This window comes from Enhydra lutris, unplaced genomic scaffold, assembly GCF_002288905.1.
Source record: "Enhydra lutris kenyoni isolate GAN:26980312 unplaced genomic scaffold, ASM228890v2 scaffoldscaffold33, whole genome shotgun sequence".
NCBI lineage: Eukaryota > Metazoa > Chordata > Mammalia > Carnivora > Mustelidae > Enhydra > Enhydra lutris.
The window spans coordinates 15,133,926-15,158,822 of NW_019154117.1; the positions used below are offsets into that span (position 1 = coordinate 15,133,926).

The following is a 24,897-nucleotide window of genomic DNA, read 5'->3' on the forward strand; positions in this document are numbered from 1 at the left end:
GCACCACACTGGGGACCTTTGTCCTAGCAGTGATTTAGCAGCTTTCATTAGCCTGAGAAGCAGCCAGTAATCAGGAGACATTTAAAGCGGGAGCTTGCTCATTGCGATGGAGAAGAATCTAGAAACCAACAGCCTTTTAAAAAATTACTTTTAATCAAAGAAAAATAGAACCTCAGTAAATATAAGTTCATGGCATGTTTTCAGTTTAAATCTATTATTGTTTAAAAGGACCCACACATAGCAAAGATTTGAACTCACAACTGTTAAAGTATCTTTTTAAATTCTGCATTTGTCAAGTCATGAGGCATGCGGGTTTATTTCATTTTGAGTTTTCAGAAGTGTGCATTTTGAAAGAGTGTAGGTCTTGGATGGCAGTGCCATGTATGTTATTCAGATCTTGGAGTGTCCATTGCTTTTAAATTCACTGTAATTCCAATTAGAGCTTGGGCTCGGGGATTGGCAGCAGCTGCAAATACGAACTAATAATGTTTCATTCCACTACTTATGTATTCTGCAAATGCGTTCTTGACATGGTAGTTTGCATATGATGTCAGCGTGGGAAAATAAGAAGGTATTAGCATCTGTAAGCCCAGCAGAAATTTCTCAGAGAAGTCACCTCTCGAGCGCTTACAGTTGATTCCACAATTTAGGCAGTGTGCGCATTTTAAAAAATGTATCTGGTGATTTCTTTTTATTCCTAGAGTCATAAAATATCAATGGCTCTTTATTTGCATGTATTTGCAAGTTTTAAATTCACATCCATTGAGATCAAGTTGTCCATTACACATTGGTGGCCTTATTATTTTCTGCTTTCTAATTTTTATACAGATAAAAATAATTATTCTCAGAAATTTCACCATATATTTAAAGCCTATCAGTGTGAAGGCTTTTGTTGAAATGATTTCTGTAAGTTCCCGAAACTATTTGTGGGAAGACAGAAGCTTTATATGAATTCAATTCGTTTGTATCTTATACTTATTATTGATAGGCGCTATTGTAGAAACACAAGCGCCTCTGCTGTAGGTCTTAGGACCCTCTGGGATAGTGAGTGTTATATGATACTAAAAGAGGAAAATGAGCTTTTCAAAAGGAACCCTTGCTTTTAAAATGTGGCATAAATGATCTTATCTCTACAGCAAGGAGTTTGATCCTGATTCACAAAGAGAGGGAGTTATGCCGCTAAAGAAAAGTGAAGCCCTGTCCATTTATCTGAGGATTTGGGGACCATCCACAGTGACCAGGCAGGTTGTTCGGGAAACAAAGCCCACCCTTCCCTGCATTATCTGATGGCATAGATGGTCTTATATTTCCCAGATAATTGCACCACACACTGTTTTGCTTTGCTGGGTCATAGCAATTGGCTGATCCGCCATGAGATAAATGGGGGGGAAAAAAGCAAGCAAGAAAAAAAGAAAGAAAAAGGAAGAAAAAGAAATTCACCAGGAAAGTCATTCCTTTACAAGTATTTACCTATATGCAGTAGTGGGTGCTTTGTGTTCTGGGGAGCAGACAGCTAGGGTGGGGGAGGGAGGGAGTGAGAAACAATCTGATACTGGAGCTGAATGGGGCCATAGAATTATTTTTGCACCAGCTTGCTATTGTTGTAATAGCTGAAACCCAGCAGTTTTGTGACTTTCCTCACAGTAAATTTGTTAATGCCAACCCCCAGAATAGATTCTGGGTGTCCTGATTCATATCTTGATGATTTTTTCCCCACTATAACCATACTACCATGTAGTAGATACTATTCCTTATCTACTCTGTATTTATTGACCCCTTTTCTTCTATTTACTAAAACCCCAGGCCACCCGATTCCCTGCCTTTTTTATGTAACCCCAGCGACAAACTCTTTTCCCAGGTGGTGCATAAGACTCAGGCTCTGTGTTGATCAAGATGACAGCCCTCCCTTGCCTGGGATTGGTCCTGAAAAAGAAGCTTAAGCCAGTCATCACAGGGCATCCTCTAACGTCATTATTGGTCCAAATAAACTGATAGAAACATACTTGGGGTGGGGCAAGAGGTTCTGTTGCCCTTCCAGAGACATAAGTAAGGAAGCAGGTGGCCAAAGTTGCGGCTGGCAGCCATCTTGAAACCTTGGGAAAAGCCAGCTTGAAGAACAAGCCTAGCATTAGAATGCTAATGGAACTGGGCCTTGAACTTGTCCTGCCTCTGGATGCTTTAAGAGACTTACTAAATTTCTTATTCGTTTCAGCCAATTTAAGTCACGGTTTCTGTGACTTACAGTTGAAAACATCCCATCCAACACATAGTAATGTACTCAGATATGTGAATATGCTGAAATACGTGATCTGGACTCAGGGAAGGATTGTGCTTTGACAGACAATCCCACTATCATTGTTGAGACCGCCTTCCAGAACCTGGTCTTTAACTATAGTAATGGCAAAGAACTCTTTGTGACATCCCTCACAGCTCAACTGACCTTGTATACAAATTGCAACAATCAGAAGCATAAAGATGAGAAGTCCATCTTATCCCTTTATTTTAGTTTTGGTTTTAATTCTTTAACAAGGAGAAAACACCGTGTTTGATTTCCTTCCCATTGCTTGTAACAGAAACATTTGTTGGTTCATGTTGTATTTTCCTATTAACTTTAAGTTTCTAGAACTTAAGATGTAATAACCAATTACGTAAAATTTTTAAAATATTAGGGGTGCCTGGGTGGCTCAATGGGTTAAGCCTCTGCCTTCGGCTCAGGTCATGATCCCAGGGTCCTGGGATGGAGCCCTGCATCGGGCTCTCTGCTCAGCAGGGAGCCTGCTTCCCTCTCTCTCTCTGCCTGCCTCTCTGCCTGCTTGTGATCTCTGTCTGTCAAATAAATAAATAAATAAATAAATAAATAAATTTTTAAAATACTGAAACAAGAAGAAATGGGAATGACCTCTTCTAGTCTTGTCCTCTATAGCAACTCATTGCCAGCAGATGATCACATATGGTTTTACTCTCTTATCAAGGAGTATGTATTTTGCTTAATATTTATACAAATTCTATTTTTTAATGTATTTCCTTTTTCGTATGATTTGGACATTCTGCTCGTTCTATTCCATTTGAATTATAACACCCCACAAAGCTCCCTTTCTTTTGTGACTGCTCCTCAGGTAGCTGCATCCAGTTTGTGTGTCTGTGGGTTGACAGGCTGTCCAATGGAGCCGAAGCAGGAGGGGGCGGCTGTCAGAGCTGTGGCGCGTGCCAAGGCAGCCCCAAAAATCTACTGTCCTGCAACTGGCACGTCTTGGAGATACACCCGTCACCTCTGTCAGTTTTCCCTCTTTCTCTACCTTCTTATCTTAGCTCTCATTCCCCTTTAAGATTATATTTAAACAGATCCATATGTTGATGTTAGAACCCTAATGAATGGAAGATTTGCTTTTTATGATAAACTGCATTCTTTCACTCAGTCACTCAGCACACTCTAGAACGGAGCAAATGGATCGGAGGACCCTGACCTCCGGGGTTCCTACTCGTCTGAGGGAGACGGACTGTAAAAACATCCTGGCAACACAGCGTGAGAACAGAGGAGCATGGCGCTGGGAAGAAATAGAAGGGAAAACAGCTAGAATCTGCAAGCCCCACTTCTCTTCAGGAGCTGTTCAAATCTGTGTCATAAGGTAGTTTTATGGAAGCTTTAAAACTGGTGAGTTGCCAGTTATCCTGGGACTTCAGCTCTAGAAAGGATCTGAGTGCTTGTCTGCTAAAAGTCCTCCTTGGAGAGGGTTTATTACAAAGCAGACACGTGTAAGTGGTCATTGTTAGCAACAATTATGAAAAGAAAATTCTAGGGAGAGTGTGACTGACCCATTTAATTAAGACTTCAGTCTCTTGAATTGGAGCGTGGTTATCAATTTTAAAATACCATATTTGGTACCCATATTTTCCAGATTGAGGGTATAGGATATCATAACCACAATGGGCTAGTGGGGTAAAATATAAGGAATTTACTATTAGGTTGAAAAATACAAGGCATAGGATCTCTCTAAACCATATTTCCTTGCATATTTGCATCTTTTGAACAGATTATTTTATTTACCTTCTTTATCAGAATGCCAAGTAGCAGATTCTAAAACCCTGAAAGAGATCGAGTGAGTCTTCAAACATTGCCTCCCTAGATCCAAGGTGCAATAATTAATGGGAGGCAGACATTTCAGAACTGCTTCTGCCAGAATGTGAAAATGAGGCTGTTACCATGTGGAGTTCCTGGGGACTGTCCCCCTGTCTATGGCCCCTGAAACCCTTTCCCTAGTATCCTCGGCTACCATCTTTCCTTGACTGTTTTTCTCTCTGTGAGATATTTTTTTTCTTTTTAATATATCCAGAGTTTCACCTTTGACTTTGCACATTATTGATAGAGCTAGAAAGTTGATGAAATTTAAAAACAAATTTAGATCTTTCAGACTGGAGTTTTATACACAAAGACAGAACCTTTGGGCTTTAATGTTCATTCGAGCTAGATGTGATAATAATAGTAATATTCTGGTTTTCTGTGACATCTTCCCAGCAAGGAGATGAATATACCTTGATAGCAATATTGAAATATTTATCACATTTCCATAAAGTAGATGTAATACTGTTATCCTTCCCTGTTTATAAGGAAAACAAGGTCTGCTTCTTTTAAAGACATTGTTCAAGGTCATACAGAAAGTGGTTGAGTTGGTACTCTCAAGGTCTTTAGAGCAGGGACACTAGGGAAAAATTTAAGAATTCCATGTAAATGTCATATAGCCACACTGCAAACCATTTTTAAAATCTTATTTGAATGTATTAATATTGAATAATCATATGGTGTGAATCGTGCTTGAAATTCACATATCTCAAAAAACTATAATAACGGTGTTCAGAAAATCTTAAGAAAATTGGAAACATTTGTTTCCTCTGTGGTTCACCCATTTCCATTCACTCTTCTCCAGTGACATGTAAAAACCTTGTTATCATACAACGTGTCATTTAAGGGTAAGAATCTATCTCTGCAAGCATCCTTTGGCTTTTTCCCTCACAGGCTAGTCTACAAAGTTCTGATTGCAGGTCACAACTTCAAGTGCAAGATATCTATTGTATGCTTGTGAGTATGGTGTAATGAAAGCACTCAGAACCCAAGGTAGGGCGTGAGGCATATTGTAGCACGATCTCTTAAATTCTTCAGCAACACAAGAATGTTATCTTACACAGAGCGAGTCAAAGAGCGCTGTGTCTCCATGTATTAACGATTCCTGTGCTCTGATTACCTCAAACTCTAAAGCAGCTTAATGAATTGAAAATATCAGGGGGAAAAGTATGATTAGGGTTGGTTATTCATAGATTTAAGAAAATACATAATCTTGCCATTTGCAACAACACGGATGGACCTAGAGGGTATTATGCTAAGTGAAATAAGTCAGAGAGACAAATGCCAAATAAATGAATTAAACAGAACAGAAATAGACTTGTAGATACAGATTGGTTACCAGAAGGGGGCAGAGTTGAGGGGCAGGCCAAATAGGTAGGGTTACTTATTATACTTCTACCTAACAGAAGGGGATTAAGAGGTACAAACTAACATTCAGAAGATAAATAAGTCAGGGGGGTGTAATGTACATCAGAGGGAATATACTCAATACTGTTGTAACAACTTCGTATGGGGACAGATGGTAACTAGACTAACCGTGGGGATCATTTCGTAATGAATAGAAATTTCGAATCACTATGATCTACACTTAAAACTAACAGAATATTGTATGATAATTATACTTCAATAAAAAAATATGTATTTTCTCCTAAGCTTTTAGTTTTGGTAAAAACATTTGAGATTTTACCAAAGAGAGACTGAAGGTTGTTAGGTAAGCCTTGAAGCAGATTCAAAAGGCCGTGATCATACTTTTGAAATCTAATAAAATGTGCATTTAACTTAAACATCTGTGATTACTACCTACGTATAATTTCAAAATCAATTGCCCCACTAAAAATAAAAAGTAAGACAAATAAATAGTTCTTAACGACATCCAGGAGAGCTTAAGTTTCTCTTGCATGATCCCCTAAGAACTATTGAAATGTGTGCCATTTGCCACGATACTATCTGAAAATACATCTGTTGTGAAGATTAGGCCTGAATCTAGCATAAGACTGTGGTCTTGGCTTTCAGTCTGTGGAGCAGATATGAAGCTGTTACCCCTCCCCGCCCTTGAATCAAATTAAAGATCATGTTGCCTCCAGTAGATGCAACTTTTCTTTTATTTTTGTGTAATAGAATAATCCTACTTTTCCACATAATCCCAATGGATGGAACCAGAATAAGAAATATTAGCACCAAATTGCAGCAGTGGAAATCTCCTTCTCCCTGGGATGCCTTGTTGAGTCTTTTCCAGAGATCTGAGAAATTTGAGCTGATCAAGTAATCCCTTCCAGCATTGTACACAAAATTACATATTTGTATATGTAATTTCTCTAGTTCTTGTCCTAAGTGTAAATCAAAAACAGAATTGAATGTAAGGAGAAGTAGTGAATTAAGTACAACATTCTCTTGAAAGATACTCAAAGTAAATAATTAATTTTTTTAAAGATTTTGTTTATTTATTTGACAGAGAGAGATCACAAGTAGGCAGAGAGGCAGGCAGAGAGAGAGAGGAGGAAGCAGGCTCCCTGCCAAGCAGAGAGCCCGATGCGGGACTCAATCCCAGCACCCTGAGATCATGACCTGAGCTGAAGGCAGAGGCTTAACCCACTGAGCCACCTAGGTGCCCGTAAATAATTAATTTTTGCATAAATACTCTGAGCCTATAGAATCATGCTTTGACATCTCCCTGTAAGTACCAACGAAATAAGTTTAAAATATCTAACCTTTTATGTCTCAAAATAATATTTTAGGACTTAATGAGCCATATTTATGCACAAAACAGAAAACATTCAAGAGGGCTCCTGGGTGGCTCATTGGGTTAAAGCCTCTGCCTTCGGCTCAGGTCATGATCTCAGGGTCCTGGGATCGAGGCCCGAATCGGGCTCTCTGATCTGTGGGGAGCCTGCTTCCTCCTCTCTCTCTATCTGCCTCTCTGCCTACTTGTGATTTCTGTCTGTCAAATAAATAAATAAATAATCTTTAAAAAAAAAAAAAATTCAAGATAGAATTGTAGTAGTTTTATTAAGAAGAATGAATCCCTGTCAATATTTTATTTTCTATTTTGAACTAAATTTAGAGACCTGCAGAAAGGTGCAAAACAAGTCCAGAGAGTTCACATTGGCCCAGTAGTCAGCTTCCCCTAATGTTAGCAGTTTCTCCTCTAGTGTTCTTCTCTTTGAGGCTCCCATCCAGAATTCTACATTTTGTTTAATTGATGTGCCTCTCTAACCTGTGTGACTATCTTAAGTCTTTTTTATTTTTTTGTGGCCTTAACACTTTTGACGACCACTCGGTCAGATATGATGTAGAATCTCACTCAGCTCAGTTCGGGCTTATCTGATGTTTTCTCTTGAATAGATTGAATATCCATTTTTGGCTACAATATCATAGAAGTGATGTTATGTCCACTTCAGTACATTATGTCAAGGGCTGGCGCATGCTGCCACCATGTTACATTGTTGATGGTGTTTACCTGGAGCATTTGGCTAAGAGGGTATCTTCCAAATCCCTAGTAATCTTGACTCTACTACCCTTGAGCCAATGACTCTTCTACACCCAAATGTGCTGTGTATTTGAATCTGGTATCCTACTAACCCAGTTATATGTTAGGTGTGACTCCGTATCTTTCCTCTAAGGGTATGCTAAAATATTACTCTTGGTAACCCACAGTTAGTTTAGATCCAAAGAAGCAAGAATTCAAGTGGAAGACTTTATCATGTTCTTTGACCCCTGCAGTCTTCAGTGTCTGTGTATGTGTGTGTGTGTGTCTGTGTATGCGTGTGTGATGTGAATAAATTTTTGTATATGTAATACATGACATTAAGCGATACATTTTATGTCAAGACTATCAAGAAATTTATAAATATGCTTTTATTTGTGATTCCTAATTGAGATTAAAGCTAGGGCTCTGAATGCTTTGGGAGGGACCTTAATTAGTCTCCTGCTAGTTTACCCCTGCTTAGACCTGATGAGGTAGGTAGCCATCCTTTCTTCTCCCTAGGCCTTCACCATGGTGGCTCCTGGTGAGCTCATGGTTTGCTGTGAAGCAAAGAAAGTGTTGAATGGTGGGAATATCATTTTTTATTTAGACAACAGTTAACAATGGGAGATTAGAATCCTTATTGGTGAGGGTCCTCGTAAGAGGCAGCACACTCAGCTGGAATTCTTAAAAACCCTTTTTAAAATTTTTTAAAATATTTTATTTTGAGAAATTTCTGATTTACAGGAAAATTAAAATAGTACAAAATACTCCTATGTACATGTCACTCAGATTTTCAGATTGTTAATACTTGATCAACATTGTTTTCTCGTTCTCTCTTCCTCTCTCCCTCTTTCTCTATATTATTTATATATATTTTATTACATGTCATATCATTTTTATATATAATATAGAAAGAGACATATATGAAGAGAAGGACTATATAGAGAGAATATATATCTCCATATATATTATATATATAAGCATTATTATTTTTTCTATTCCATTTGAAAGTGAGGTGGAGACATGATGTTTCTTTACTTCCTTAAGTATTTTAATGTGCATTTACTAACAATAAGGACAGTATCTCATATAACCACACTACAATCATCAAAATCAAGAAATTAACAATGATTCATTGCCATTACCTGATGCACAGACCTTATTTACATTTCACCTGTTTTCCCAATGATCTTTATAGCAAACATTTTAAATCTTATCTGCGAGTCCAATCCAGGATCACACATTGCATTTAGGTGTTGTGTTTTTTAGTGTTCTTTAATCTGTTTATGTTTTCAGTGTCCTTTTTTTTTTTTTTCATGGAAATGACATTTTGAAGTATAAAGACCAGTTATTTCATAGACGGTCCCTCAATTGGATTTTGTCTGATGTTTCCTCATGATTAAATTGAAGTTGTGCACTTTTGACAGTGGTGTGTCTTGAAGACACTCATAACAGAGGGACAGTGTTCACAGGTATGGGCAGGATTAAGGAAACCAGCAAGGGATGCAGAGGCACCTAATAGTAGCAAAAGAGGAGGGGGGCATGGGTGGTTCAGTGGGTTAAGCCTCTGCCTTCGGCTCAGGTCATGATCTCGGGGTCCTGGGATCGAGCCCTGCATCGGGCTCTCTGCTCAGTGGGGAGCCACTTCCCCCTCTCTCTCTGCCTGCCTCTCTGCCTACTTGTGATCTCTCTCTCTCTCTCTCTGTCGAATAAATAAATTTTAAAAATCTTAAAAAAAAAAAAAAACTAGCAAAAGAGAAAGTCATGCCCCTGGGGTAGTCTTCTCTGAGCTAGAGCTAAAACCTTGTGGGGATGAGGGAGGTTATTACTGCCAGAGTTGTGCCAAAACAAGTGGGAGTAAGAGTGGGTGCTTCCCAATGGCGGAATACAATGAGAAGCAAAAAGGCAAAGAAGACCAGTGTTGTCATTCATGAATGTCAGCCTCCTGTGGCCCAAAGCAAAACAAAAGAACAGAAAATGGACTCAGTAGGCAAAAGATAATAACCATTGCAGAATTTAAGATTCCCACTTCACATTACCCCTCTTTTTTTTTTTTTTTTTTTTTTAAGATTTTATTTATCTGACAGAGACACAGCCAGAGAGGGAACACAAGCAGGGGGAGTGGGAGAGGGAGAAGCAGGTGCGGGGCTCAATCCTAGGACCCCAGGATAATGACCTGAGCCAAAGGCTGACACTTAACGACTGAACCACCCGGGCAGCCCAACATCCCCCCTCTTCTAAACAACACTTACCATCAAGCTCCAATATGTAATGTTCTATAACATAAAATATCAAGGATCCTAAACCATGCATCAGAAAACCAAGGCTCAGTTGCTAGCGTCACCTCCTTCTGGGCATGTCACCTTGGGCCAAATGCTAAGGCTTATGGGACTCTGTAAAGTCAGTGTCCTAACGTCTGTCCTTCTCCTTCATGGCGCAGTTACAGAGATTATTATTGTGCTATATAATAGGTATTGGACTATAAAGTTAGCCACAATTCGTTAACTTAGAGCAAGAATAAATGGAGCATAATAATTTTTGCTTATGCCTCACGTTCAAGGTGAGGACAACTATACCTCCTGATTAGAGTTGTTTTCCAAAAAAATTATTTTCTCATGTAGTGTGCCTTTCTTGCATCTACTATATTACTACTTCCCTGTGAATCAAATAAATCATAAACAGCTCTAACTTGCAAATCCACCATTTTCTTCCATTTGGGGATATCACTGAAAAGAGCTGAGCTTATTTTGACTGCTCTATGTCTTGTTTTCTCTGTTTTTCTTGCCCTTTGGAATTTCTATAGTCATTACTTTGTCTAGGTGACCACGATTCTTCCAATAGTCGGTAATATCCAGTTGGTGTAAGGTAAATAGAATGACTGCAAACATGGTTTTTATGTATTGTTTTTTTAAAAAATATATCCACCGGGATTCAAAAGGACTGAGAAATGAAAAGAAGATTTAAAAAAAATAGGACGGGACAAAGCACTGGTAGGTGGAGATTTAAAGGTTCTAAATCTCAGTTCTAGGGCCTTTTTTTTGAAGGATGTAAAGATACTAGGAGCTTAGGCTTAGATTGGTGATACAGAGAAACTGTGGCTTTCTGACTAGCAGCAAACATCCGGACATCTTTCTTCTTACATCTTCTCAGCGTGGTTTGAGTAAATATTGATTCACTAGCATCTTCAAGCACTGGTGACTCTTACAGAGAATATATTTTTAATGCCATGGGCACTTTTCAGATACATGAAAAGAAAATAAGGCATCTCTTTAAAATTTCCTATTTTATTTTTAAATCTCAGTGATGGTTCCAATTTATGTTACTTGAATCTGGTATTCAGTACCTAATGACATAAATACTAGATACCAGGATAATTCTTAGCACTCACCCTTTGCAAACACACACCACAATGTATGCACTCAGAAGAGAGCTTCCACAGCAAAATCCATTTATTCACACATTTGCACAAATAAATTTACTGTTTGAGAATTGCTAGAGAGAACCTTTGGATTACTCTTAACAATTCCTTCTTTGGCTTAACACTTAGAGACCTTGGGTAGGAGAAGAGTGAATTGTTGAGACGTATCCACATCAAAATCAGAATGTTGATTAAAATCACAGAAATGATGAATTTGGTTACTGTTTATTGCCCAGCTTTTGCTTTAGCTGGCTAATATCAGTGTCAGACTTTATCATAAGAACTCTGTATCTTACGGATCAATGTGATTTTGTTTATTTTTAGAGACACTCCACTTTGTGGGCACTCACATGACTTTTAAACAGTTTAATTTAGAGACTGTGAAGTCAAGATAAGGATTATTTATCTTTACATTTCTTCAAAAAGTACAATATAAAAACTTGTCTTAATATCTTAAAATATGCCCTTCTTTAAAAATCATCTTCTTTTTCATACATTTTTTGTTGAAGCTTTTCTGTTTGTGTGTTGACCATCTAGGTCTCTTTCGGGTTATATGTGGTTGACCCATGGCTACCCTGTCAGTGAGATCTCCTAGTTTTATTCTTTATACTTAGGGATAAGTCATATCCCCTCAGGACATTCTCTTATGTGCCTATCAGAATTGTGTAATTCAAATGAAACAGCCCTGATTAGGGGCAAGTGCTCTTTGAATAAGATCATCTGATGATCTCCAATCCTAAAACTCCCTGTTAAAAAGGTGCTGTAGAAATACTTCCTGCATCATAATCTTGCTTTCAAGCACTGAGAAAGTCTTAGTGAAAAAGACCATAATCATCATATATTTATTGCCTCTCGAGGGTGGGGATATAGTAACCTTCTCAGGGGTCAGTCTGCTGCTTTTTTCTTCTGTCCTTTACCAATACCCATCAGCTCAAATGTTGAAAGGAAGAGTGAAGAAATGATAAAAAATTCACGACCAGAAATGCATAAGCCAAAATACTCTTTCCATTAATGCCTTCACACCTCTCCAACCTTTCCCAGCTTTATGAAATCCAAACTTTTTAACTTAGAATCTCAAAAATAAAGCCCGCTCTATACAACCATTGGAAAATCATGATATGCTGCCTATGCATTTCTTGTCTTCTTTTAAGAACATGTTATTTCTGCTGTTTTCCACTATTTTATTAGTGGTGTTCATTTTGTTATCTTTGCCAATACTATTAACAACAGATTTATATTTCTACAGCAGTTCCTTATACTCCCTAAATCTTCATCTTTTATAAATCACTAAGGCTTCTGATGACCCCTTCCTAAGTTAGCGGTGGGAAGTGGGGTAAGATGTAAGGCTAATAGCCCCAATGAAAACAGAGAAATCATTAGTATTTCAGCAATGGAACCATATTCCTTGTCACTTGATGCGAATTATCTGCCTATGCAGGAACCTAAAATAACTTAGAAATTTCTGCTAAAAAGGAGTTTGATCTGTGGATTTTGGTTTTCCAAAAGCTGTTGCTTACCTGCCTCATTTGGGGCAGGAATGCCTTCTATTTGACAGGACCCTCTAGTCCTAGGAAAACTGGGTGCATTCCAAAGGAGATGAAGGAAGATTTGTATGAGACACATTGAATTGGACATTTATGTATTCTTTTGGTAATCAAGCTTACATAACCAAAATAGGAAAAAGGGGAGGAAGAGGAGGCAATGGCAAGGAAAAGTAGACTTCCCCAGTGCTGTGGCTCTCAAGAACAGGAACATGATAACCGTGGTGGGAAATGACAATCAGGATCTACACAGAAACCATAGTTTTGATGGGTACCATCTTTTCCAAAGCAATGACTCATATCAAATTTAATTCAACACCATAACCTCCCCTCTTTCCGAAACTTCACTGCCAATCTTAAGGAAAATGATCGCTCTCATGAATATAAAGACTCAGCAGTCTTATTTTCAATACTCTAAAACAGCCTATCTTCTTGAGTGAGCCAGTGCTTTTATTCAAATATATTGCAAATATCTGTGATTCCTTTGCAATGGAGTGCCATGAAAGAAAACACATTTTTACCAATTACAGAGCAAACATCAAGAACTGTCAGATGACTTGTCACAGAGCTTTTAAGCCTAGTGTCATTTTATTTTTACAATCCAGGGTTTTAACAACTCAGAGGCTTTCTATATGTTCCCTAATCATAAATCTGTAATTTTTTTTTACCCTTTGCATTTTTAAAAAAATTTTTATAAACATATAATCTATTCTTATCCCCAGGGGTACAGGTCTGTGAATCGCCAGGTTTACACTCTTCACAGCACTCACCATAGCACATACCCTCCCCAATGTCCATACCCCCACTCCCCTGTAAATCTGTAATTTAAACACACTAATTATCCTGTTTAATAATCGAACATATCATTTCCATTTATATTTTCCATTTCTTCCTGCTCTCAATACTCCAACTAGATCCAAATATTTCAAACTTTTATGACATCTTTCACGTGTTAAAAGTGCAGTTTTGCTGAACAAAACAAAATAAATAGAATTCAGCACTGGACAGCACTCCCCAAAGCTGCTTGGTTGACCTGAAAAGTATTCTGTTTCTATATTGGCTTGCGGCAAATATTTATGTAAATTTTCTGAAGCTAGAAATCCAGCAAAATTATTGTGAGTTTTTTAGGTCATTACATTGGGAATAAAGAAAGATCATCTAATAATAATTAAAATTAGCAAAAAAAATATTACTATGAGAGTAGTATTCATTTCTTCCCCCATCCCCCCAAAATCTAAGATGTTTGTCTTAAAAATGTTAGATTGATTTGAATAAGCACTTTCATCTAGATTAGATAAACAGTTAAAATCCAAATCTAAGATTGTATTTCTAAATATAAATATATATTAAAATATTTATAGTTTCTGTAGGATATTTACAGTTCACAATTCTGCAGCTATGAAAATCCCTCATCATAATTTTATCAAATATTGAAAATCATAAATGTCATAAAATTTCCATTACAAGAAATACTCTCCTAAGAACATGTAAAAGATATCCCCCTGCAATTATAGTGAATGTACCAGTAGTAATTGAGTTTGTTCCTAGAATGAGTGTAAACTATTGAGATGTTATCATATGAATAAAGCATATATCAGTCTACTTAAATCACAACACAACATGCAAGTGGGAAAAAATTTTAAGGGACCACAATAAAAGGAAATTTTTGTTAATGAATATAATGACCTATTTGCCATCACTTCAAGCTTTAGCTTATAAAGTTCATATTTATTTTTCTTAGTTTTTATAACTATGTAAGATTCATCTTTTTTTTGTCACTGAAAGGACTGTATTCACAGGAATTAGGAATGTACACAGATACCTACAGAAATATATAATATTGAATGTATACATACTAAAACAAATTATATAGTGTGGCCATAGTCAAGGTTTATTAGAAATGTCAGTGCTGGAGTTGCTTGGTGGCTCAGTTGGTTAAGCATCTAACTCTTGATCTCAGCTCAGGTCTTGATCCCAAGATTGTGAGTTCAAGCCCCATGTTGGACTCCAAGCTGGGTATAGAACTTACATAAGTATACATCATAATGAACTTTAGCAAAAAATAACATTGAGATAGATATATAGATTTATATATACATATATTTGTATATGTATGACAATTTATGATGATAAAATATGATAATTTAAAAAGTGAGGCCAATTCGAGAGTGTTTGTACCATACCAAAAAAAGGTAATAACTATTTACATTGTACTTTATGGTGTCTCTGAGGGTAAGATTATTTCATAAATTTGATGTATTGCATTGAAATATCCCATAAAGAGTCTACGGCCATACCACCCTGAACGCGCCCGATCTCGTCTGAAATATCCCATAAAGACAGTCACAGATACCTTGCCTCAAAGGTAAAATGTGTTCTGATTTTGAGGCCCAATTCATTCTTGAAACAACCTGGAGATCTCAAAAATGATCTACGAAATTTTAAAATTTTGGCATTTTTGTTTATTAAGTAAGTTAAAAATACCTCAGGGAACTTACAGAGAAAACTATGTACTACATTCTTCACAAATACGACTTTCTGACAACTATAACACAAATGCAAATTTCTCGTTCTTTGGCTTTATATAAATAAAGCCAAACATCCGGCACAGTCAATAAAAAATTCAGTTATATGTTTTGTCTGCCAAATATTTGGAAACATTTTAAATTTTTATTCCATCTTTTCAGATCTTATAGAAGTTTTTGATTAGGTCATCTTTTTAATTCCCCCTCCCTCTCCTGTATACCTTAAAAAGGAATAGTATATGCAATTCCAATAATTGAAAACTTCAGTTGATATTTTTTAGGGCTAATGAAACTGTATCAATCTTATAACACCAAAGTTCTTTCTTCCTCTGAAATCTTTTTGGGAATGACATAGAGAGTAATTAACAACAACAAAAAATATGATTCCCTAGAACTTAAAATTATTTTTAGTAAAAGAGATTTCTACTAAGTTTGTAAAATAGCTTTGTTCCATACTCCCTCACTTTTTAATACGTGCCCGTATTTGTTAAATTAATAGAAACGTGCATATAGGCATATATGTGCTGAATGTGTAAATGAATATGTATTTGTCATCTTTAATGTATTTGAATTTGGCTGATGTACCCATAAAAAAAATCCTCCAGCATATTTGCATAATTAAGCATAATATTATGATAAACCATTTCAAAGAAAAAAAGGAGGTTTTACCATCACAATATGTTTACTTCTTTTAACCTTGTATATTCAGAATCCGTCTCTGAAAACAATTGGAGGTAGAAAAGATTGGCTTTGCTTCATGAAGAGAAGTAAAATATTATTTTAATTACTCTTGTGTTATGCCAAAAAACATAATTATGTAATAAATATTAAACATGATTGGTACAATTTTAAGGGGTAAGATTATCCTATCCTTTCCAACTTTCACATAAAAATAGAATTCCAGAAGGCAGTATTGATTGAGATTACAGTATAATACAGCCGTGTGTGTGTGTGTGTGTGTATGTGTGTGTGTCATAAATGTGTCTATTTCTGAGTCACCAAAGGGCCTGATAGTCAGTGTTCAGTATGTACTCGTTGATCAATTCTTACTCATCCCTGAATTATATCATCATAACATATGTGAGGTTAATAAGAAAATAGATCTTTTGAAAAGAAATTTTAAAAATCTCATTATTAATATTTTAAAAATAAATTTAGAAATGTATAAATTCTGAGAACTACACTGTAGTTGTAAATTAATAATAATAAGAGAGTAATAGATCTTGAGTGTTTGTCGTTTGATGAATAGAAAGAAAATTCATGAACAAAATAGAAAATAATTTAACCTAGGAGGAAATGCATGCATTAAAGTTCTTCCCCAGAGCTCTAAGTTGGTACTGTAGTTATTGGTGACATCGTGTGGTTGATGTTGGTATCTACAGCAGTCAGAGAGTTTCCTAACAACAGTTAAATTACTCTTATTAGTAAATTTTGAACTCTACAACAGAGTGTTATCAACTGTAGTCACCATGTTATACGGCAAATAAGCAGATCTTATTTATCTGATAAGTGAAAATTTGTACCTTTTTACCAGCTTCTCCATATTTTCCCCACCCGTCAGCCCCTGGCAACCACTTTTCTACTCTGTTTCTGTGATTTAACTTAAATGTGCTCAACACACACACACACACACACACCCCACAAAAGGTAAGTACGTGAGATGACGAATGTGTTAATTAACTGAATGAGTGAATCCCTTCACAATGTATATGTCTATCAAATCCTCACCTTGGACACGGTAAATATAATTTTATTCATCATATATACCTAAGTAAAGCTGGACAGAATTGCTCCTAAGAAAAAACAGAGTTTAAATATATAGTATTCAAATTACATTGGAAACAAAGTACTTCACCTATATCATGACTAATAATTTGTCCTTCAAATGATACACTTCTTTTGGAGTAATGTAGTATGTAGCCACTTAGGAGAATTGATGAATTATATTATGACATACAGGGTACACAAGGGCAGTATTTTGTACTATAACGTTTGCTCCTGTCCATTTAAAAGAGCTAACATTTTTAATTACTAGAGTTGGACAGTAGCTGTTTTTCTCAAAAGAAGGTAGAATTCTCTATTCACTATCTCACCTCTTTATTTGAAAAGTGTTGCCAGTATTAAAAACACTTTAAACAATAAATTTATCCTGTTTTTTCACTTTAAAAATCTACAATGTTTTCATCAAACCTTACCATTTTGGGGGAACACCTAACATCGCCAAAATTTTAGATGTATTTTTGTCATAATTCCCTTTCCAGTTCATAATAGAAAGAAAAGTGATTTTCTTGTTAACTTTGAACTTAAAAGGTCCTTAAGTGAGAATGCTGATATCTAATAGAACTTTTGTCTCTACTGTGCCCTGTAGTTTAATGAAACAGGAGGTCGCAGATGTTAATGGAGCCCTCTGTTGCCTTGGAGGACAGGTGAGGCTGAAGTACAGGGTGACCAGCACAGGGACAGTAAATGTCGCGTGCTTTCTCCCCCTAGCAGAGTGAAGGGGGGCCCATTCCTTCAGTCAGCGTTCCAGCTTGTCCCATCCCTGCACCACTCCCTCCCACCTGCCGTTCTTGCCTCTTCGCACCTTACATTGTGTTGCCCGATACAAAGCCCTCTGGGAACCTTCTGTCCCTACCCAGCGAAGGACTTCTAAATTCTATCGTATCTCCCCCTGAGCTATCAATTTGCGACTTTTGCCAGGGTTTAGTGAAAGCGGGTTCCCCAGAGGAACTCTTCTGGTGCCATGCGATACGAAACGAAAACCTCCCTTTTGCTCTCTCTCTTTTAAAATTCAAGCTACAAAATTGCACAGGGAGGGGGAGAACAGATAACATTTATTCGTATAGGCGATTGTCACTGGTTTTAAAGAAGGATGGGAGTCATGGGTACTGGCGTTAGAGAAAATGTTATTGTCAGTTATGTCTCAAGGCCAAAGTCACAGGAAACACAGTCTTCAGTTGACTACGAAAGCATCTCAAAGAAAGCGCAGGGATGAACAGTTTCTTTCCCGAGCTTGGACGACGGAGAAATCTGGGATGCGCCTGGCATGGCAGTGCGGGCTATTTTTGGAGAAAGCCAAGACCTGAAGTTGCTTCTCATCGAGAGAGATGTCCCACAGTGATATCTGGTTATTGAACTGGTGGCATTGGCAATTGATGAGGCGATGGTATCGTCTGTTAAGTGCAGGTCACAGGAGGAAAACAGGGTGATCTTGAGGGCAACGAGATACAAACCCAGCAGAACCACACTGCCATTGCCTGGAGCTAAATGAGCACCGGTAAGGAAAACCCCTTGGAATATTTTTCCTTCTTCGCTTGGGGCCAGTCTTGGGACTAATTAGATAAAATCAGCTGAAATCTCCTTTTCCCTTGACAGAATTCACTTCATTACCTCATATATTCCCTCATCCGGGTGTACCGGGACAGGGTTAGGTTCAAACAGGTCCTGGTGCCACTTCCTAAGATATGGTCCCAATTTTCTTCTCCTGTATGTGGCACAAAGGACGAGAATTTCTAGAATGTGAGGAAATTGCTTATGAAATGATTGTCTAAAGATCAGCAAATTATAGCTGAAGTTCAGCGGGTAATTTTCACCCTTCAGAATCTTCTGACTATAGATAACTAAGATCTCACCTTTTTTTGTATTAAATTATTTTGGTAACTCATCAGGAAGCCCACCTTCCCACCCCATAAGACATATAACTTGAGGTAAAAGTAACAAAGGCTTCACTTGTATTTCAATTACTGAAAAGACTGGCAAGTTTTCAAATGTGCTTTTTCCACATCTTAACTCTATCAGTCTTGCTTTTTGAACAGAGTACGGGTGCCATTTTGAACATTTAATTAACTGGTACATCTTGTAAAAAATTCAAGTGCGATCTGTAACTGTTTTGAAGGAGCTCCCCACCAGATACTGACGAGGGGCCCATCAGCCACTTGTGTCACTTGTACAAGTGGATTTTCCCATTCAATTTTGGTTCCACTCTAAGTGATGACTTCAGCGCTTGCTTTTATTCCGTGGAAGGCCAGGAAAGCACTGTGTTCTCTAAGCCCGATGGGACAACCTTCCACCAAAGGCTGAACTTTTGTTGTCAGAAAAACTGGGCCTAATGATTGCAGCAAACAGGGCTGGGATTTTATTGGTGTCCTCTCTGTGACTGTGACAGTGTTGACATTAAATCAAATTCAATTAGCATGGGCTTGCTAATGACTTACCCTGCTTCAGAAAGTGGCAAGGACAAAGCAACTTGGCAAAAATTCTCCCGGTTACAGTCTGGTTTCCAGCTCCTTTTGGTCGCTTTTCAGTGCGATAGCGAACTGCCAGCTTGTCGCCATAGATGAATGTTAAAGACCTTCACTAATGAAACTCTTGACGGTATCTGTGTGCCTCGAGAGGGAAGGGGGAGGGAGGGCAGGGGCACCTCTGTCCTCAGGTGATCCTGAAGCAATGTGGACGCCCAGCGCGGAGCGCATGGAGAGAAACAGCTACTGCGTCCCTCGAGGGTAGCTTGGCGGGACAGGGTATCAAAGCTGCGAGTGGAAATAAGGTCTGGGGTGGGGATTGGGTTTCCGTAAAGCTAGAGGCGCCCTCTCCGAATGCGTGGGAGGCTGGCCCGTTATCTGAGCAGCATTTTAAAGGAACAGAGGAGCCATTCTGATCCCCGCACCACCCCAGCAAGACCAAGACGATGTCCATTCCAGATAGCCGCAGCTTTGATCGACTGCCTCCCCATTGTGGCTTCCCGGATCGGCCAGGCAGTGTCCTCATCACACCCGCCCCTCCCCCAGAAGGGGGCAAGGACAGCTTGCGTCCACATCCAGGCCTCCCACGACGCTGTCAGCAAACAGCCCCAGCGCTGAGTCACTCTCGGGAGTCCTCCGCAAACACAGTGTTGAGTAAATAAAGTACGATCTTAATTTAGAGAGTTTATGAGAGAAAAAGCCAATCTCCTACCATGCTGTTATGTCGTTTTAATATCCCAAGCCGGCTTCCTTGAATGTTTATCTTCAAATTATCTTCTCCTTTCGCCTCATAGACGTTTTCCCTTTGTAGCTTTTTCTCTGTTCATTTAAATGGACTCTTCATGGCAACTGCATAAAGAAGGAGCATTCCAGAGCTCTGAAACACAGCCCGTGTCCGGGGAGCGCACGCAGGTTTTCAGGTGGAGAACATCACCGTCCCCCTTGGAGCACAACCTGATGATTGTAAAGGAACGACAGTCGGAACTGTGCGAAAACTTGAGCCTTCCTGGATCTGTGGTAACTGACAGATAAATTTATCATGTAAAATTGCAGCTTGGAAAACCACAAGAAAGCCCCAAACTAGCGATACCCTTGTGAATCCACGGCTACCGTGAGGAAGAAATCTCTTCATTCTCGTGACTTCTAAGATCATAAACAAGGAGAAGAAGACGGAGCGCTGTGCTCCAGAAAGGAGCATTCTGTCAGGGAGAGCCCGTGCCAGCAGCGGCCTGCTCCTAAGCTTGTCTGGGACAGAAGCCTGGCACTGGTCGGGGTCAAAGGAGTATTTGTTCAGGAAGAATATAGAAGTAAAGAATTATAAGAAATTCAGACTACTCTAATTATGTCCCGATTCCTTTTAAAAGTTGACTGAGCCGTGTGTATAAGAGTCTGGACACCTCAAATATCCAGAACGGTACAGAAAGTATGGAAAGTACCCTTCACTGTTTAATAGCAGCAAGTGCAGAATGTCCTTTTTTACACCTCTGTTCTAAAAGAATCACCTTGTCTACTCTATAATTACCCAGAAAAAAATAGATATTCTTCCTCTTACTTTACAAACAAAGAAACTGAGGCTCGGCCTCGGGGGCAGCTCTAGAATTTCTCAGGGACAATGTCCACTTACAGGAGGCAGTTCACAGAGAAAGGGAGGGGCTTCATTTGCTTGACTGTCACTTTTCACTTAAGTTGGTTGTTCATGCTCCTCGCTTAGCACTTTTCCTCCCTTAACCAGAAAAGGTGAGAAACTTTTCAAAGTCTACCCGATAGTGGCAGAGCCAGGGTGATTATAGACTGCTTGCAAAATGCTCCTTCAATGGTAACTTTCTTGACTATTACAGGCTTCCACAATCATGGTGCACGCCTGGACATTCACCCAGGAATAGGCTAACTTTCCCAAAAGGTCTGATTTTTTTAAAGGTCTGACTGGGACCAGAAAATGTCTCCCCCTCTCCTGTCCACAAGTAAGGGGTCTGCCTCCCGCCAACGCATTAACTCAGTCTCCTGACTGAGTGATCCAGGGAATATTACATTCCACAGAGTAGGAAGGACAAATTGGACACAGAATTTTGTGAAGATCAAATGAGATAAGGCGCGCGGAAGCACTTTGCAAATGAAAAGTCACCGTGAAATGTAAGCTGGTGTTATTAATGATATTATCACACAGGATTTCTCTGCCTCCGTTCTTAATGGAATAATGGTCTTCTTCAAGGTCTCTAGAAGCCAGACCAAAGGAGTGTGTTTCCAGAGAAACAAAATGTAGAGGTAATTGTGGATGTTCAATAAATATTAAACAGCCTTGCTATTTATGGGATGCTTCAAGTACACGATTCAGCAGGTGATGGTAAAGGAAACCAGCATGATCTTTAATTATAAAATACTTGTTAGGTTTGATTCCAGCAAAATGCAATTACCCTTGAGACTTCCGGTTATATCTCACAAGAGGTTATGTTCTCGAGATGAAAGCTTTTGTGGGTGAATGTTAGACTCCATTGTTTGGGACCATCTACCCCAATCCTGGCTCCAGTCTGTAGCAGCTAATCACCGTTCACCTGGCGAGCCTTGCAGGAATTCCCAGTTGTGTGCCGGCCATTCTGTGGCCCGCCTTGAAGTATGGAAACATCACAGAAGTGAGGATAAGGGCAACAGTGGCATTAGCTAGGCTCAGGGAGAAAGGAACTTAAAGGGAATTCAAGATTTCATAGTGGACAAAGAAGACTCAGTAGGAGGTAGAAAATGGAATTGTGCTTGTACATGGCACCATGATTATAATGCAAACAAATATCTTTTTTTTTTTTTTCAAAGACTAGCAGGGAAACCTCTGGATTTCATTTTGGAAAACTATCCATCAGTCTGTAATACCTTCTGTTAAACTGAACATTTTAATCAGTGTCTGCAGTTGATAGACTAAGAAAGTGCTATTTTGAAAGCCTTTTTTAAGTTTCATACCAGTAGGGTTCCAAAAGCCTTTTTATTAAGAACACTGTATATAATAATAATAGCTAGCATTTAACTAGTGCTTGCAACATGCCATGTCCCGGCAAGTGCTTTATATATCGTTAACTCAGTACTCATAATGAACCCACGGGGAAACTGAGGCACGCTAATTGAACTCCTCTCCAGGCACAGCCTAAAATGGGAGGAGTCTGTTCCTGTGTCCAAGAGGACTGTGCTGTCCTTTGCCAAACCATACTGCCTCCCAGGCTAGTGCCACGGGGGTTCCAGGCATACACAGGTTATGGGAAGGGCTGTGTGTGTGTGTGTGTGTGTGTGTGTGCGCGCGCGCGCGCGCACGCGCGCGTGTCTACATGATCTTTGTGTCTTATGCATGGAGGCAATTGAATTTTGCTGTTTTCCTTCTCTTTATATTCCTCAGTTTCTTTCTGAAATTGATTCTGTCAGTTGGGTTTCATTTCTTCACTAGGTCAAAATGGTTCTGTAGAAGAGTCCCATCTACCTCTTGAGACTGGACTTGGAGTTTTTCCCTTTGCCTTGAGTCCTCTCTGTCCTAAATTAGAGTCAGGAGCTTTAATGCAGGGTGATCATAGTTCTACTTTTAGGAATCTACCTGGTTTCATTTGCCTCATCCTACATCTGCTCTAGAGAGCAATCGCAGGCATCACTGGACGTGAATCTTCATGTGGAACACGCTAGTTCATGGGCAAAGTAGTTAGTATATTTCCATTTGAGAGAAACTAGGTTCTACAGACTATGAGGTGAATGGTAGGTCACCTTCAAAATGAAGAGCAAACACTTCCTCAGAGGAAGTTCGAGAGGATGACACCCGTTCTGGGTGCAAAGTGAAATTGAACAGACTCAGAAACAAGACAAACCTGGGTTTAACTGACAGCTTTCCAACTTTCCAGGTATTTAGTCGCTCTGATCCTGTTTCCAACCCTGTAAGATGGGGGCAATAATACCGAACTAAAATTACAACTAAACAACTAAACACTACCTCCCTGGGCATTTTTCATTTCTCTTGCCTTTTTTTTTTTTCCTGTATTGAAAGTCTTAGGCCAGTAGGGATCAGCCAAGAGCAATCCTATGTCTAAATTTTTAGCCTTGTTTCCAACGACCACCAAGATCAGAAGATAAAAATACAGGTTGTAGGAAGGTCAGGGAAAGTATGGGTTATAGTAGGCCTTCGAATGCTCATGTGAGAGAGAACAGTGACAGTTTACAAGGGGTGACTCATGTGCAATCTGAACACATTCTTTGACGATGGTTCTTTTACCTTTTATTTGGGTCAGTGGAGTGTATTCAGGTTCAGGACATGAAGGACTCTAAGAAGTCAATTACAACAACCTGGTCATATGGGTGTCTTGCAAACGGATTCTTAAAACTGTGCCATAAAAATGTAGTGAAAAATATCTTATTTTGAATATTAGAAATTTACTTAAAGATTCTTTTAAAAATAACTGATCAGTGCTGGGTACCAGTGACTTAGCTGAAATGGTACAAGCCCTTAGTCTTTTCTGCACTATTTCCAAGTGAAGGTTGTTAGGGTTAAAATCACCACGGGGGCTCCATCTTTTCTCTGAAAGCCACCTAACTCATTTGCACAAGCTCCAATCACCAATCAAGCCCTCTGCCAATTGATGTGTTTCTGCATGTCCTTATCCCTTTCCTTCTGCCCTGCTTCAGCTCAGCAGTCAGCAATTGTCCACATGTGAAAAAAAGAACATATACATACATACATACATATATATACGAGTAATTGAGTATGTCTTCCTGGCAAGCCAGTTTGTATACTGTATTCATTTTATTTATAAATATATGCATGTTACATATAAATGAATATTTTATCTGATCATTAAGTTCTTATCTTTTTGTGATTTTTCTAATGCTTATTCCATTATTTCCTCATCTAAAATAGTAATTCACATTTAGTACATAATATTTCAGTTCTTTAAGACATTTTCAGTTTTGGGGCGCCTGGGTGGCTCAGTGGGTTAAAGCCTCTGCCTTCACTTGGGTCATGATCCCAGGGACCTGGGATCAAGCCCCACATCAGGCTCTCTGCTCAGCAGGGAGCCTGCTTCCTCCTCTCTCTGCCTGCCTCTCTGCCTACTTGTGATCTCTATCTGTCAAATAAATAAATAAAATCTTAAAAAAAAAAAAAAGATGTTTTCAGTTTTGACCTTCAGCAAGTCCAGTGCATGGACATGGAACTTACAATTAGTTAGATTTATTAAGTATTGGGTAGTAGCAAAACTACTATTTATTGTTTATACTTCAACAATAATTTGCATGTTGCAATTGTGTACTTTCACTTTTTTTCTGTTTAAGTTTCTTTCATTTATTTTTAGTTCTGTCCACTTTTTTTTTTTTTAAGAGAGGGAGAGAGGGTGCAAGTGGTGGGGGAGGAATAGAGGGAGACAGAGAATCTCAAGCGGGCCCCACATGGAGCCCAACACAGGGCTTGATCTCCTGACCCTGATATCATGACCTGAGCTGAAATCTAGAGCCGGCTTCTTTAACCAACTGAGCCCTGACAGCGTCTTCTAGCATTATTAAAGGGCTGAATTCCCAAAGGCTTTCCTCCCTGAGTCATATCAGGGCTAACTGGACCCTGAGGGGTGGGCCATGCTT

General features: G+C 38.7%; 1 protein-coding gene across 1 annotated transcript in view; it reads left to right on the top strand.

The window, feature by feature from the left end:
• Positions 1-20,139: 20,139 nt before the first annotated feature.
• The window catches only part of LOC111153525 (RAR related orphan receptor B), a 107,491-nt gene continuing 102,733 nt past the window's right edge, over positions 20,140-24,897 (top strand). Inside the window, exon 1 of the mRNA XM_022512579.1 lies at positions 20,140-20,325. Within this exon, the coding sequence (XP_022368287.1) occupies positions 20,140-20,325 (186 nt within the window). The remainder of the gene's footprint in view (positions 20,326-24,897) is intronic.